Source organism: Schistocerca serialis, chromosome 10, assembly GCF_023864345.2.
Source record: "Schistocerca serialis cubense isolate TAMUIC-IGC-003099 chromosome 10, iqSchSeri2.2, whole genome shotgun sequence".
NCBI lineage: Eukaryota > Metazoa > Arthropoda > Insecta > Orthoptera > Acrididae > Schistocerca > Schistocerca serialis.
In genome coordinates this window covers 228,301,544-228,318,315 of record NC_064647.1, presented here as the reverse complement: position 1 = coordinate 228,318,315, position 16,772 = coordinate 228,301,544, and the positions used below count along the sequence as shown (strand labels likewise).

Genomic DNA, 16,772 nt, shown 5'->3' with positions numbered 1-16,772 from the left:
CATAGGTCTAGGTTAGATTGAAAGATTCAACAGTGGAAAATACAGGATGGAATGCAATGATATTAAAAGGATAGTTGCTACTCACCATATAGCAGAGATGCTGAGCCACAGATAGGCACAACAAAAAGACTGTCAGAAATTGAGCTTTTGGCCAACAAGGCTTCGCTGCACATAGAATGCATGTGTGTGCACGCGCTTACACACACACACACACACACACACACAAAACTGCAATCTCATGTGCATTTGCATGTGTGCATGTACGTATCTCTGACGGAGACCTTGTTGGCCGAAAACTCATTTTCTGACAGTTCTTTTTGTTGTGCCTATCTGTGACTCAGCATCTCTGCTATATGGTGAATAGCAGCTATCCATTTCATATAGTTCATATATACTGAAAGATGGCAGTTTGACTGACTGTTGGCAAAGCCAATGAATGTGACTTTATGACAAGACACTCAAATATATTACTGAGCATTTGAATTAGTTACTGAGAAAACAACACGTCACTGGCTACATATGTCTCACTTTACTTTACACAGATAGTTTTGCTGCATGTATTGTGCCACCAATTTATTGTTATCACAGTGATGATTTCTATAACTTTTGTATTGGATTGGTGCATAAATTTGTAGAGTTTATCCACAACTTTAATAAACACAACAGATACACACAATAGAGACTTTGGTCATCAATAATATATTCTCCTTTGCTATTTAAAACAGTCTGTCATTAATGGTGGGACAACTTTTTGATTCTGCGACTGTAGAAATCGTGTGGTATTGAGGCGATGATCTCGTCAAGCCATATTCAGATTGCATTTTCAGCCAGAAAGGAAATTCCTTGAAGGCTGTTCAGTAGAGTGTGGGCAAGGTAAAATCTGAGGGTGCAAGATCAGGTGAATAAGGTGGGTATGGAATGACTTCCCAAGCACTTCTGTATAGTGTTTTCTGTCAGTCTAGAAGAATGTGGGCAGGCATTATCATGGTGTAGCATCACTTTACACAGTCTTCGTGATCATTGTTCTCTGATTGCGTCTGCAAGACATCTCAGTTGTCGACAATAAATATCAGCAGTGATTGTTACACCTCGGGGGAGCAATTTGTAGTACACCACACTGTCGCTGTTCCACCAGATGCATAACATTATCTTTTGTGGATGCACACAGGTTTTTGTACACGGAGTTGCTGATTTGTTTGGGCTCAACCATTGCTTTCTTCCCCTCATGTTAGAATAATGACACCATTTCTCAGTATCAGCAACAATACAAGACAGGAATGGTCAGTGTTGTACACGAGACAATTGATGATGAGCAAGAAGAGATGTGAACATAGCCACCCACTGTTTTTGTGATTTTGGCTTAGAGCATGCGGTACCCATACACCAGATTTTTGAACCTTCCCCAATGCATGCAAATGTCGTACAATGGTGGAACCATCACAGTGTATCACATCTGCCAGTTCTCAAATACACTGATGTGAAACACTGTGGATTAATGCGTTTAAACAATCTTCATCAAACTCGAAGGTCTTCCTGACTGTGGAAAATCACTAATGTCGATATGATCCTCCTTAAAACAAGAAAACAATTTACTTGCCGTGTTCTATCAAATGGATTTATTTCCCATAAACAGTGCAAATGTTTCTGGCTGCCTGCGCTGCTGTCACCCCTCTACTGAACTCAAACAGAAGAATGTGTTGGAAATGTTCTGATTTCTCCACTTGGCACTCCGTTTTGTAACATCCACAGCTCCACTCACTATCACAAAATGACAATATGTAAACTCAAATAGCAAGAGTGAACGACAAATAAAAAATGACAATTGATAAATAAACCTATAGCAACCTTAATACCAACATGCAAAACAAAAACTCTACAAACTTATGCACCAACCTAATTTTTCAAATACACTGTATGTTTCATCTTTATATTTATGACAGCATCTGATACAATTGCTTCGTGTCATTGTTATAAAACACGTCATCTATTTGCTCTCTCTCTCACTGACTACTTACACCAGCTGCCAACACACCTCATGCATTTTCACAGCTCACAGCAAATACTGCCACCGCTGTTCTGCTAAACACATAAGTAATATCTCCCTTTTTGTTCTTACTTTTTGACCCTGATTAGGTACACTGAACAGAACCTGGATCCATCATTACACATCACAGTCAAAACAGCAGTAAAAAGAAAATGGGAAAAAGTTGGTGAAATTGTGTTCCAAAGAAGGAAAATAGAGTTTTGTCAGCTGGTGAGGTAATGGCTACAGGTGACGTTGAAGTTAAGTGTGACAGTGAAGTTATCTTGTCGCGTGTAACAGGTGTAGGTGAAATTAAGTTTTTACCGGCCACCCGATTCTGTCATTCAAAGAAAGTCAACAGTCAATAGCACGTAAATACGCAGGTATTGCAATACTAGTCGGAAGCAACTTTAACCTGCTGAGTACAGACTGGGATGTCTATGGATTCACTGTGAGGGTTACAGACAGACAGTCATGAAAAATGCTTTTGAACATGTTTTCTGAAAACTGTCTTGAGCAGTTAGCTCAGCAGCCCACACACAATGAAAATATTTTAGGCCTTGTAGTTACAAACAGGCCGAACCTTATTGACAACGTCAGTATAGAAACAGGGATTAGTGATCTGGATGTCATTATAGCAGCTTTGATTACAAAACCTAATAAATCAGTCAAGAAGGCTAGGAAAGTGTTTCTGATAGACAGAACAGATAAGCAGTTTTTAGTATCTCACTTAGACAATGAATTCACATCACTCAGTTCCAGTAAGATGGGTGTAGGTAAAGTTTAAGCAGATTGTAAATCTTAGTCTGGAGAGTTATGTGCCTAGTAAGTGGTTAAAGGATGGAAAAGACCCGCCATGGTTTAATAATGAAATTTGGAGGATGCTGAGGAAGCAGAGGCTGTTGCACTATCAGTTTAAAATGGGACACACAGATGACGACAAGCAAAAGTTAGTAGAGATTTGTAGGTCTGTTTTCAGAAAACTGTCTTGAGCAGTTAGCTCGGCAGCCCACATTTTTGACCTTGTACCTACAAATAGGCATACAACAACTATCACTGTCACATCTTAGCAAAATATCCGGAGAACACGACGAAATTATGGTCTTATGTAACATCGCTAAGTGGGTCTACGGCTTCCATACAGTCCCTTGTTGACCAGTCTGGTGTGGTAGTTGAAAATAGCAAGACGAAAGCTGTAGTTTTAAAATTTTGTATTTGTGGGGATCCATAGCCTCCATATGTTTAATAAATGTAAACATGGTCCGTAGTAGACTGTAATGCAATTTTTATTTAATCGTGTGATTAGCTAATTTCGACTACTTGCCATTGTCAACCACCTGTAAAACCAACACGGAAAAGCACTATATAGTCTGCATATACCACCATGTATAAATAACACTTTACACACCTCACATTAAGATAAAAACATTACTGCACAAATTTCTTACAACCACATGGCAAGTTCCGAAATTCCCCTTCTTGAAATCATTCATATAGGAGAACTGTACAAACGTACCGTCATTTGAACCATTGGACAGCCTGCCATATGGACGATAGTAATACACACCCCTGGCATAGAGAAACAACTGAAATACTCGAAAATAAATAAATCACCAGGTCAGGATGGAATCCCAGTTTGATTTTACAAAGAGTGCCCTATGGCTTTGGCCCCTTACCTAGGTTGCATTTATCACGAATCTCAAGCCCAGCATGAAGTCCCAAGCAACTGGAAAAAGGTGCAGTGACTCCAATATATAAGAGGGGTAACAGAGTGGACCCGCAAAATTACAGACCAATATTTCTAACTTCCGTCTGCTGCAGAATCCTTGAACATATTCTCAGTTCGAATATAATAAATTTTCTTGAGACTGAGAAGCTTATGTCCATGAATCAGTACCGTTTTAGAAAGCATCGCTCGTGCGAAACACAGGTTGCCCTTTTCTCACATGATATACTGTAACTACGGATGAAGGGCAGACAGACAGATTCCATATTTCTAGAGTTCCAGAAAGCATTTAACACAATGGCCCATTGCAGGCTGTTAACGAAGGTACTAGCATACGGAATAAGTTCGCAGATACATGAGTGGCTCGAAGACTTCGTAACTAAGAGAACTCAGTATGTTGTCCTTGACGACGAGTGTTCATCAGAGACAAGGGTATCATCAGGAATGCCCCAGGGAAGTGCGACAGGACTGCTGCTGTTCTCCATACACACAAACGATTTGGCGGACAGGATGGGTAGCAAGCTGCAGCTGTCTGCTGGTAATGCCACGATGTATGGTAAAGTGTTGAAGTTTACTGACTGCAGGGAGATACAAGATGACTTAGACAAAATTTCTACTTGTGATGAATGGCAGCTAGCCCTAAATGTGGAAAAAATTATATTAATGTGGTTAAGTAAGAAGGTCAAACCTATAATGTTCAGATACAATATTTCTAGTGTCCTGCTTGACACAGTCAAGTCATTTAAATATCTGGGCATAATGTTGCAATGCAATACGAGATGGAACAAGTCTATGGGAACTGTTGTAGGGCAGGCGAATGGTCGACTTCGGTTTATTGGGAGAATTTTAGGAAAGAATTGTTCAAGTGCAAATGAGACTGCACATAAGACCCTGGTGTGACCTATTCTTGAGTACTGCTCGAGTCTTTTGGATTTGTACCAGGTTGGATTGAAGGAAGACATCAAAGCGATTCAGAGGTGGGCTGCTAGATACTTTTTTTCATTCTGTTTGATAAATGTGTTGTTATTATTGCACTGACTCATGACAAAGATAAATGCCTCATCTGACATAAGTTTCTCCTTATTAAGCTCATTCTCTAAATTTCTCAATAGAGTTTCTAAAAAAAAAGAAAAAAATCACCACATTTCCTCCAGGAAGTCTCATTTGAGTTCCTAAAGCTCCTCTGTAACACTTACATGTTGTTTGAACTGGATCAAACGCACAGTCATGGATGGAGATTATATTCAGATATAAAGTGTTTTTTTTTTAGTTCTAAAAGAAAGGTTCACCTCAATTTTCATCACATTTATCAAACAATCTATTTATATTTTGGCTCTGTATAGGACTCACTCTTACTTCACAGTATTTATGAAATATATATTGCTAATAGGTAAATTATGTCGTCACTAACACAGTTCAGGCTTAGGAAAGCTTTGTATGAAACACACCAAATGAGCGACACGATGAAGTAAAGAGCGAGGCCATTGCTGAGTTAACTAACCCTTTGTTGCAGACGGCACACTTGTAGGGCGTTTCACCAGCATGTTCCAGCATATGAACAGTGAGTGAGCACTTGATACGGAAACGTTTGCCACATATTTTGCATTCGTGCGGTAGTTCTCCAGTGTGCAGCCGAATATGCACTGTCAGATTGTGCTTGTTGCGGAACCGATTCCCACACTGTGTGCACACAAATGGCTTTTCACCTGTCAACAGAAAGGAAGTCATTATGAGCAAGCTACAGAGGATGAGGGCAATTCCTGCTTTTACTATACTCATCCCTTGTATGTGAAGTTCTAGATCAGTTGCCTTCCTATCTGTTACATTTCAGACAAATTTTTTCTATACTGGCATGTCTGAAACTTCTCAGTTGACCTACTATTTGATTCAAATATAAAATTTTTCCAAGCAAATTTTTCTCACAACAAAAATAAATGCATTTACAAAGTAACAATGACAAACAATACAAATAAAAAATTGAGGATAAGATTTGAGTGAAATGTAACTGCCTCAGGGGAAACAATTGATGTGTTTGATACCCTGAATTTGTATAGCACCCGATACATGCTTAATGTTTCATTCTAAAACATATCTTTCCACAAAATTTGCATTTTTTATAAGGATTTCAGTGAATATTTAACTTTTCTGGATGACAATATGAAGCTTCCACTTTTCTTCAAAATTATTTTTTCTAAATACAGAAGTGCATGGTATGGCAAGGCATGATAGCTCCCTTCATTTTATTCCTCCCACGTTTCACCATAGTCCCAGCAAAATGGAACATGAACAGATGGTAGCATGATTTTTAATTTATGTCATTCAAGTTAAAGAAGGAGAAACAAAACACAGTGAATTCAACTAATTAATTTAAAAAGTAGCAAATGTGCAGTGTTTCACAGCCTATTTCCAGATCTCTATAGTGATTCTGAGAAATTATTCCAGTACTTTTGAACATGTATATCACCATTCGATGAACTACATGGGCACTTGAGGATTTGTTATGGTCCAAGAATTCATCCTTCAGGGAATCTACTCAGTCTATACTAATGATGGCTGTCACTATCAAGTATGTGAAATAAAAATACTATTTCAGTATGTGGCAAGGTCTTAATGATTTGTACTTGGAACATCATAATTCATTAGGTAACAACTGCAGGAACAGAGGAATAAAGAAAAATACAATTCAAAAATTTCAAAAGCGATTTGTTCATTTATTTATATTTAATACTGTTAAAGAAGGAATCACAAAAATACAAAATTTCAAACAAAATGTAACATTTGTCGATTAGCAAAACTGTAACAAGCATATGAATTTTCCGAAATGTTTTGCGACTTTGGTGGATTGCAACTTGGTCGTGAATGCTGCAGTACTGAGGGATTCCAACTGCTGTAGACATCTGTTCATTGGTAGTGTTGTTGGAAAGCTGAAGTAGCTGGTAGGAAGTATGAACAGGAGTAGATGAAGTTGGTTTCTGTCCAAGCTGCGAAACACTTACAGCTTCACTAATACTTCTTGATATCCTTCTTCGTTTGTAACATTTGCCATGATCTGAAGCACACTTAGATGAAATTTCACTACCTCATTATTGTCAAATATCTCTAAAGATGGAATAATGCCTCTGAAAAAATACATACTGATGATCTGCTTTTTGTTTAAAAAGGTTGATCACCTCCAGTTCCACAGGATCTGTTTTACAATTTTATCTTCTTTTCAGTTTTTTTTTTCTTGAATTCATCATCTTCCTCTCTGCGAGAGTCAGTCACAATGAGCATCTACAGACTGTTCATTACGGATTGACATGCCGTCTTTTGTAGGTCATCCACCAGCTCCTTTCTTCAAAAATTGTAATTATTGTCCATAAGCTTAGCCTGGTTTAAAGGAAGACTTACACAAAACAATTGCACACAATTATTTCTTACTGGAAGAAAATTTTTCACATTGCACTGGAGCTATTGACGATAAATATATTCAAACTGTGAACCTGTCAAATTTGATATATTCCAACTACAAAGGATATTTGTCCATAGTGTTGATGGCAGTGGCAGATTCAGATCATCAGTTAATATATGTCAGTATTGAAAGTTATGGAAAAGATTGTCACTCAAACATATTCAAAGCCAAGTTCCAAGTGGAAATCACTAGTGAATAAAAAAACTGGACATTCCTGAAGAGAAATGTCTTCCTGATACAACATACCATGAGATAACTTTTTTCCATGAGTATGAGGCTTTTGCACTGCACAGGCACCTTACTCAACAATATGTAGGGATATGCTGACTGTGGCAAAGGTAATTTTCAATTAAAATCAAACAATGGAAAATCCAGAGTGGAATGTAACAATATTTATAAGAAGGAAATGCTGAGTCACAGATAGGCACAACAAAAAGACTCTCACAATTAAAGCTTTTGGCCACTGGCCTTTGTCAAAGCAGTAGGAGGGTCAAAACAAAATGTCCAGACACTCTGTGACCAAAATGGTACTGAAACAGAGGATGACAGACTACAGGCCGAAATACTAAATGTCTTTTTCCAAAGCTGTTTCACAGAGGAAGACTGCACTGTAGTTCCTTCTCTAGATTGTCGCACAGACGACAAATTGGTAGATATCGAAATAGACGACAGAGGGATAGAGAAACAATTAAAATTGCTCAAAAGAGGAAAGGCCGCTGGACCTGATGGGATACCAGTTCGATTTTACACAGAGTACGCGAAGGAACTTGCCTCCCTTCTTGCAGCGGTGTACCGTAGGTCTCTAGTAGAGCGTAGCGTTTCAAAGGATTGGACAAGGGCACAGGTCATCCCCATTTTCAAAAAGGGACGTAGAACAGTTGTGCAGAACTATAGACCTATATCTCTAACGTCGACCAGTTGTAGAATTTTGGAACACGTATTATGTTCGAGTATTATGACTTTTCTGGAAACTAGAAATCTACTCTGTAGGAATCAGCATGGGTTTCGAAAAAGACGATCGTGTGAAACCCAGCTTGCGCTATTTGTCCACGAGACTCAGAGGGCCATAGACACGGGTTCCCAGGCAGATGTCGTATTTCTTGACTTCCGCAAGGCGTTCGATACAGTTCCCCACAGCCATTTAATGAACAAAGTAAGAGCATATGGACTATCAGACCAATTGTGTGATTGGATTGAAGAGTTCCTACATAACAGAACGCAGCATGTCATTCTCAATGGAGAGAAGTCTTCCGAAGTAAGAGTGATTTCAGGTGTGCTGCAAGGGAGTGTCGTAGGACCGTTGCTATTCACAATATACATAAATGACCTTGTGGATGACATCAGAAGTTCACTGAAGTTTTTTGTGGATGATGCTGTGGTATATCGAGAGGTTGTAACAATGGAAAATTGTACTGAAATGCAGGAGGATCTGCAGTGAATTGACGCATGGTGCAGGGAATGGCAATTGAATCTCAATGTAGACAAGTGTAATGTGCTGCAAATACATAGAAAGAAAGATCCCATATCATTTAGCTACAATATAGCAAGTCAGCAACTGGAAGCAGTTAATTCCATAAATTATCTGGGAGTGTGCATCAGGAGTGATTTAAAATGGAATGATCATATAAAGTTGATCGTCGGTAAAGCAGATGCCAGACTGAGATTCATTGGAAGAATCCTAAGGAAATGCAATCCGAAAACAAAGGAAGTAGATTACAGTATGCTTGTTCGCCCACTGCTTGAATACTGCTCAGCAGTGTGAGATGCGTACAAGATAGGGTTGATAGAAGAGATAGAGAAGATCCAACGGAGAGCAGCGCGCTTCGTTACAGGATCATTTAGCAATCGCAAAAGCATTACAGAGATGACAGATAAACTCCAGTGGAAGACTCTGCAGGAGAGATGCTCAGTAGCTCAGTACGGGCTTTTGTTGAAGTTTCGAGAACATACCTTCACTGAGGAGTCAAGCAATATATTGCTCCCTCATACGTATATCTCGCGAAGACACCATGAGGATAAAATCAGAGAGATTAGAGCCCACACAGAGGCATACCGACAATCCTTCTTTTCACGAACAATACGAGACTGGAATAGAAGGGAGAACTGATAGAGGTACTCAAGGTACCCTCCGCCACGCACCGTCAGGTGGCTTGCGGAGTATGGATGTAGATGTAGACACACATACGTGCACACATACATTCACACGAACGCAACTCACACACACAACTGCAGTCTCAGGCAATAGTTGCCTGAGACTGCAGTCATGTGTGTGAGTTGCATTTGTGTGTGTGTGTGTGTGTGTGTGTGTGTGTGTGTGTGTGTGTGTGTGTGTGTGTGTGTATTGTTGATGAAGGCCAGTGGCCAAAAGCTTTAATTGTGAGAGTCTTTTTGTTGTGGTTATCTGCCACTCAGCATCTCCGCTATATGGTGAGTAGCAACTTTCCTTCTTATAATAGAATTTTCAGTTACTGTCTTTCATGAGCTTGAAGGCACGTAAAATGTGCCTTGGCACACTGAGCAACATACAGTGGATTTTACAAAGGCCTCTGAACTTGGATCAAGATTTTTTTTGTAGGTACTGTAAACATCTGTTGTTTTGCATAATGCTGTGCATGACAGAGACAGTTGTGAAAATTAAGATATTTTGTTAATAATTATTTGACTTGAATGAATGCAGATGAATAGACAGGTAAAGAGAGAACCTCAGAAAACAATGTGAGAACACAATGATGAAAATTTAATATTTGGAAAGGTTGATATTGCTCTGTTTAATGCAAACACGTTTTTGGACATGATACAATAACATATCTTTAAGTATTTGAACAACTTGTTTTTATGCACACTATTTAATATCAAGTCCAAAAAATTGATGTTGCTCTGTAAATGTTGCTTTATATCACTTGTAGAGTAGTGTTCAGTAGAGTATATTACACTACACCTGATTAAATATTATGAGCAGAATACAACTATTTAACTGAATTTGCTCACAAATAATCTGCAAATGTCAGTTTACGCAATCAGTTAATTGTAGATGAAAAATTTTAATTCACTTAAGGTTAACATATTATATCTCACATTTAATAAACAAAAAATATTACAGATTTCAAATTACATTGGAATGGAACAATTTTTATTAAACTTATCTAATTACAGTTACAATTTACAATTGATTTCTCAATGTAGAAATTTACAAAGAAATTCTTAATGTACAAGTTAGATATTCCTCATTGGTCCACAGTTGAGAAATGTGTGACACTGTATGAGCCAGAAGTTTCTACTTGATATATGGTAAGTACTGTTCCAGAATTCTGGCACTCCTAAACATCAGAAATATTGATGTGGCTCATGTGTTCCGAGCCAGACAGAGTTGGTGATGAGGTGGCAGGGTGCGATGAACCACGTAATGAGTGTGGGAGTTGCTGATATGTAGCCAGGTTTTCAATTAAGACCCGTTCCAACTCCTTTCTAGTGATTAATTTCAGGTGCTGTGGTATTGCACGTAAATGTGGTAATAAACTCATGAGAAAGAAATAGTCTTCACACTTTTGATTCTTCGAAGTCATAGCTTCTAGGTATACTAGCTTAGTTTTCTCCAGTTGTATTAGATTGTAAATTGGATCTCCTTTCTTTCGACGATTTTTTTTTGCCAATTTTGGCAGTTTTTGTGCTGTAATACATTTTTCTGGAGTTAAACAGTGGGTTCTTTCATAATCAGCTTGTTCTGAAAATGAATCCTCTTCCAGTGATGTTCCTTCATTATACGGTGCATCTCGTACATCTGTCTCATCAACCATTGAGTGTGTTGCATCGGTTCTCTGGGGTTTTGAAACATTTCCAGCAAGATGCTTTGAAGCATGTGTGTCTTTTAAAAAGTGTATTTTGTGGAAGTACTTCCGTTTAGAATCACTGCCCAATGATGGTGAACCTGTTGACAAATTATCTTTCAGAAGCTCACATTGGTATGCACCTTAAATTCTGCCATTTTCCTTTCACTCTGGAAGCTAAATACACACACACACGATAAACCAGTTTTCATCAAACTGTTCACACAAACATTTGTAAAATGGTAACACAATAAAAAGAGATAGCTAAAGTGCAGATGGGTGAAGAAAAGTGTTGTGACTTTATTGATTCTGTGTGGAGATGTTAATGTTTTGTCAAGTTAGAGGCAGCCAATGGAAGCACAGCACACATTATTAACGTATCATTCATGATATCTGCACCTCTTAACCCATCTGCACTTTCACCCAAGATACTTAGTGACAAACAAAATTCTATTTCAGGTTACTTTCTACAGGAATAGCCTTCAGATCATTGGCATTATCATTCAGAATAACACAACATACAATCACAAGCATTTCTTATGAAACATGTGAAGCCATCTGCGTGAAACTGCAAACAAAACACATGCCTTTTCGGACTACAGAAGACTGTTACGAAATTGTGAATGATTACGGGTGTTAGGGGAACTTTCCCAAGTGCATGACAAATGCATCCACATAAGACAAACACTACTTCTCTATCTACCTTTAAGGCATTGCAAACGTCACCTAAAGATTTATAACAGTGAATATACAAGCATATGGGAGTCAGAGTGACAATAGTGTCTTTGCAGATACTTCTGTCTATCACCACTTGGAAAATAATGTGCTGAATAGCAACTCAGCAAACCATTGCCAGGAACAGAAGGCACTCTCCATTTCATATACTGCTTGGCAATGAAGGATAGCCTAGCCTCTGAATAAATACTTGATGAGGGCATATCATACTGGACACAATATGGATCATGAAAAGGAAATCTTCAATTACCTTCTGTCTAGAGCCAGATGAGCAACTGATTGTGTCTTTGGAATCCTTGTAAGCAGATAACAGATATCTGAAGACAGAGATTCAATTTTATCCTGGACATATTGGTACTATTGTTTCCAATTACACAGCATTGTCACCGATACTGAAGGAATAAAGTGAGAGCAAGTCTCTATGAGTCGATAGCAACACTAACCAGTACAAGAAAGATGATGATAAAGATGTTGACAAATGTACGCTACATTTTAATCAGTCTTTAAGGAGAGTATATGAAATGTGTGAAGCATCTAAACAATATTCTATTGGCAAAGACGTACCTCAACATAATAATTTAGCTTAATCTTGCTCTGGAACACTGAATTATTTTTGAATTACATTATAAAATTATAAATTCTGTTTCTGTGATTGCAGAGAATAATGATTAACACTTTGGGAGATCAGCCACTTAGAAGAATACCAGACCTAGGAAACTGGTCATTTACACTGTTATTTAAATCATTACTAGCACATATGTAACTGATGTATCTTCAAGAGTAATACAAACTAAGAAAGGACCAATCATCATGATTTATTTTTCACATTTACTTCAGTTCTTTAACTGATTACCAATTTTAAAATAATTATCACATAATGTATAATTATACCCCTCAGAAAAAAGTGCAAGGGGGCTACTGAGCAATTTCCTCCTGTTGAGCTTCCCAAATTTCTTACTCACTCAACAAACGTGATCTATTTATAGCAAAATTATAGCAAACTGTAAAACATAAGGAGTTGTTGTTGTGATCTTCAGTCCTGAGACTGGTTTGATGCAGCTGTCACTCTATCCTGTGCAAGCTTCTTCATCTCCCAGTACCTACTGCAACCTACATCCTTCTGAATCTGCTTAGTGTATTCATCTCTTGGTCACCTTCTACGATTTTTACCCTCCACGCTGCCCTCCAATACTAAACTGATGATCCCTTGATGCCTCAGAACATGTCCTACCAACCGATCCCTTCTTCTAGTCAAGTTGTGCCACAAACTCCTCTTCTCCCCAATTCTATTCAATACCTCCTCACTAGTTATGTGATCTACCCATCTAATCTTCAGCATTCTTCTGTAGCACCACATTTCGAAAGCTTCTATTCTCTTCTTGTCCAAACTATTTATTGTCCTTGTTTCACTTCCATACACGTCTACACTCCATACAAACACTTTCAGAAACAACTTTCTGACACTTAAATCTATATTCGATGTCAACAAATTTCTCTTCTTCAGAAACGCTTTCCTTGCCATTGCCAGTCTACATTTTATATCCTCTTTACTTTGACCATCTTCAGTTATTTTGCTCCCCAAATAGCAAATCTCCTTTACTACTCTAAATGTCTCATTTCCTAATCTAATTCCCTCAGCATCACCCAACTTAATTCGGCTACATTCCATTATCCTCATTTTGCTTTTGTTGATGTTCATCTTATATCCTCCTTGGAAGACACTGTCCATTCTGTTCAACTGCTCTTCCAAGTCCTTTGCTGTCTCTGACAGAATTGCAATGTCATCGGTGAACCTCATAGTTTTTATTTCTTCTCCATGGATTTTAATACTTACTTCGAATTTTTCTTTTGTTTCCTTTACTGCTTACTCAATATACAGATTGAATAACATCAGGGAGAGGCTACAACCCTGTCTCACTCCCTTCCCAACCACTGCTTCCCTTTCATGCCCCTCGACTCTTACAACTGCCATCTGGTTTCTGTACAAATTGCAAATAGCCTTTAGCTCCCTGTATTTTACCCCTGCCACCTTCAGAATTTGAAAGAGAGTATTCCAGTCAACATTGTCAAAGTCTACAAATGCTAGAAACGTAGGTTCTGTTGTGTCGGTATCTGGGCCGACACCGTGAAGTTGAGATGGCTGAAAAGGCAAGCTAGACTAACGCTGTAGCCGATAGGGCACGCAAGGCTAACGCAGACGGGCGTGAAGTCTGGAACATGAGAACTTATAAATGAATAAGAAGAAAAGTATGTAGATGCTTATTACTTATCTTTTTATTAGTCCTTGGAATACATCTCTCTTGAATACTCGTAAGCTATAGGCACTGATACAAATGGCGCCTTGCTAGTTCGTAGCCATTAACTTAGCTGATGGCTATTCTGTCTCTCGGCTAATGAGAGAGAAAGGCTTCGTACATCTGGTCGGTAGCTAGGTTCTCGTACAACTGGGGCGAGTGCTCTCTCGTATCACGAGACCTGCCTTGGTGGTGGCGCTAGGTCTGCGATTACACAGTGGCGACACGCGGGTCCGACATGTACTAAATGGACCGCGGCCGATTTAAGCTACCACCTAGCAAGTGTGGTGTCTGGCGGTGACACCACAGGTTCGCCTTTCCTTAATCTATCTTCTAAGATAAGTCGTAGAGTCAGTATTGCCTTAGGTGTTCCAATATTTCTTCAGAATCCAAACTGATCTTCCCTGAGGTCAGCGTCTACCAGTTTTTCCATTCATCTGTAAAGAATTCGCATTAGTATTTTGCAGCTGTGACTTATTAAACTGATAGTTCGGTAATTTTCACATCTGTCAACACCTGCCTTCTTTGGGATTGGAATTCTTATATTCTTCTTTAAGTATGAGGGTATTTTGCCTGTCTCATACATCATGCTCACCAGATGGTGGAATTTTGTCAGCACTGGCTCTCCCAAGGCTGTCAGTAGTTCTAATGGAATGTTGTCTACTCCCGGGCCTTGTTTCGACTTAGGTCTTTCAGTGCTCCGTCAAACTCTTCACGCAGTATCGTATCTCCCATTTCACCTCCATCTACATCCTCTTCCATTTCCATGATATTATCCTCAAGTACATCGCGCTTGTATAGACCCTCTATATACTCCTTCCACCATTCTGCTTTCCCTTCTTTGCTTAGAACAGGGCTTCCATCTGAGCTCTTGATATTCATACAAGTGGCTCTCTTTTCTCCATAGGTCTCTTTAATTTTCCTGTAGGCAGTATCTATCTAATCCCTCATGAGCTAAGCCTCTACATCCTTACATTTGTCCTCTAGCCATGCCTGCTTAACTATTTTGCACTTCCTGTCGATCTCATTTTTGAGACGTTTGTATTCCTTTTTCCTTGCTTCATTTACTGCATTTTTATATTTTCTCCATTCATCAATTAAATTCAATATTTCTTCTGTTACCCAAGGATTTCTACTAGCCCTCGTCTTTTCACCTACTTGATCCTCTGCTGCCTTCACTACTCCATCCCTCAAAGCTACACATTCTTCTTCTACTGTATTTCTTTCCCCCATTCCTGTCAAATGTTCCTTTATGCTCTCCCTGAATCTCTGTGCAACCTCTGGTTTAGTCAGTTTATCCAGGTCCCATCTCCTTAAATTCCCACTTTTTTTTCAGTTTCTTCAGTTTTAATCTACAGTTCATAACCAATAGATTGTGGTCAGAGTCCACATATGCCCCTGGAAATGTCTTACAATTTAAAACCTGGCTCCTAAATCTCTGTCTTACCATTATATAATCTACATGATGCCTTCTAGTATCTCCAGGCTTCTTCCATGCATACAACCTTCTTTCATGATTCTTGAACCAAGTGTTACCTACAATTAAGTTATGCTCTGTGCAAAATTCTGCCAGGCAGTTTCCTCTTTAAGTTCTTACCCCATTCTATATTCACCTTCTAAGTTTCCTTCTCTTCCTTTTCCTACTATCGAATTCCAGTCACCCATGACTATTAAATTTTCGTCTCCCTTCAACACCTGAATAATTTCTTTTATCTCATCATACATTTCATCAATCTCTTTGTCATCTGCAGAGCTAGTTGGCATATAAACTAGTACTACTGTAGTTGGCGTGGGCTTCGTGTCTATCTTGGCCACAATAATGCATTCACTATGCTGTTTGTAGTAGCTTACCTGCACTCCTATTTTTTTATTCATTATTAAACCTATTCCTGCATTACCCCCATTTGATTTTGTATTTATAATCCTGTATTCACCTGATCAAAAGTCTTGTTCCTGCTGCCACCGAACTTCACTAATTCCCACTAAATCTAACTTTAACCTATCCATTTCCCTTTTTAAATTTTCTAACCTACCTGGCCGATTAAGGCATCTGACATTACACGCTCCGATCCATAGAACGCCAGTTTTCTTTCTCCTGATAACGTCCTCTTGAGTAGTCCCCGCCCGGAGATCCGAATGGGGGACTATTTTACCACCAGAATATTTTACCCAAGAGGACGCCATCATCATTTAACCATACAGTAAAGCTGCATGCCCTCGGCGAAAATTACAGCTGTAGTTTCCCCTTGCTTTCAGGCGTTCGCAGTACCAGCACAGCAAGGCCGTTTTAGTTGGTGTTACAAGGCCAGATCAGTCAATCATCCAGACTGTTGCCCCTGCAACTACTGAAAAGGCTGCTGCCCCTCTTCAGGAACCACACGTTTGTCTGGCCTCTCAACAGATACCCCTTCGTTGTGGTTGCACCTACGGTACGGCCATCTGTATCGCTGAGGCATGCAAGCCTCCACACCGATGGCAAGGTCCATGGTTCATGGGGGGGAAGAGCTCGTAGAACATGCATAATTATGCATGAGAAAATCTCCCTTATTAATTTGAAGAGCTACTGCATAATCTTAAGACTGGTATTTGGTGTGCAATGTCTGCTGTTTGCATCATAACGCAATTCTTTCACGAAACTGTCAGTGCTGTGCAGTATGTCCAGAAACTGATTAATCCATATGTGGATCAACTCACAGAATGTGGCTGACTGTAGGGATAT

General features: G+C 39.1%; 1 protein-coding gene across 2 annotated transcripts in view; it reads right to left on the bottom strand.

Annotated features, from left to right (window-relative positions):
* The window catches only part of LOC126425022 (zinc finger protein ZFP2-like), a 114,274-nt gene that overhangs the window by 15,300 nt on the left and 82,202 nt on the right, over positions 1 to 16,772 (bottom strand). For both annotated transcript variants that reach the window (XM_050087930.1, XM_050087931.1), the window contains exon 8: positions 5,251 to 5,455. In XM_050087930.1, coding sequence (XP_049943887.1) covers positions 5,251 to 5,455 — 205 coding nt within the window. The remainder of the gene's footprint in view (positions 1 to 5,250; positions 5,456 to 16,772) is intronic.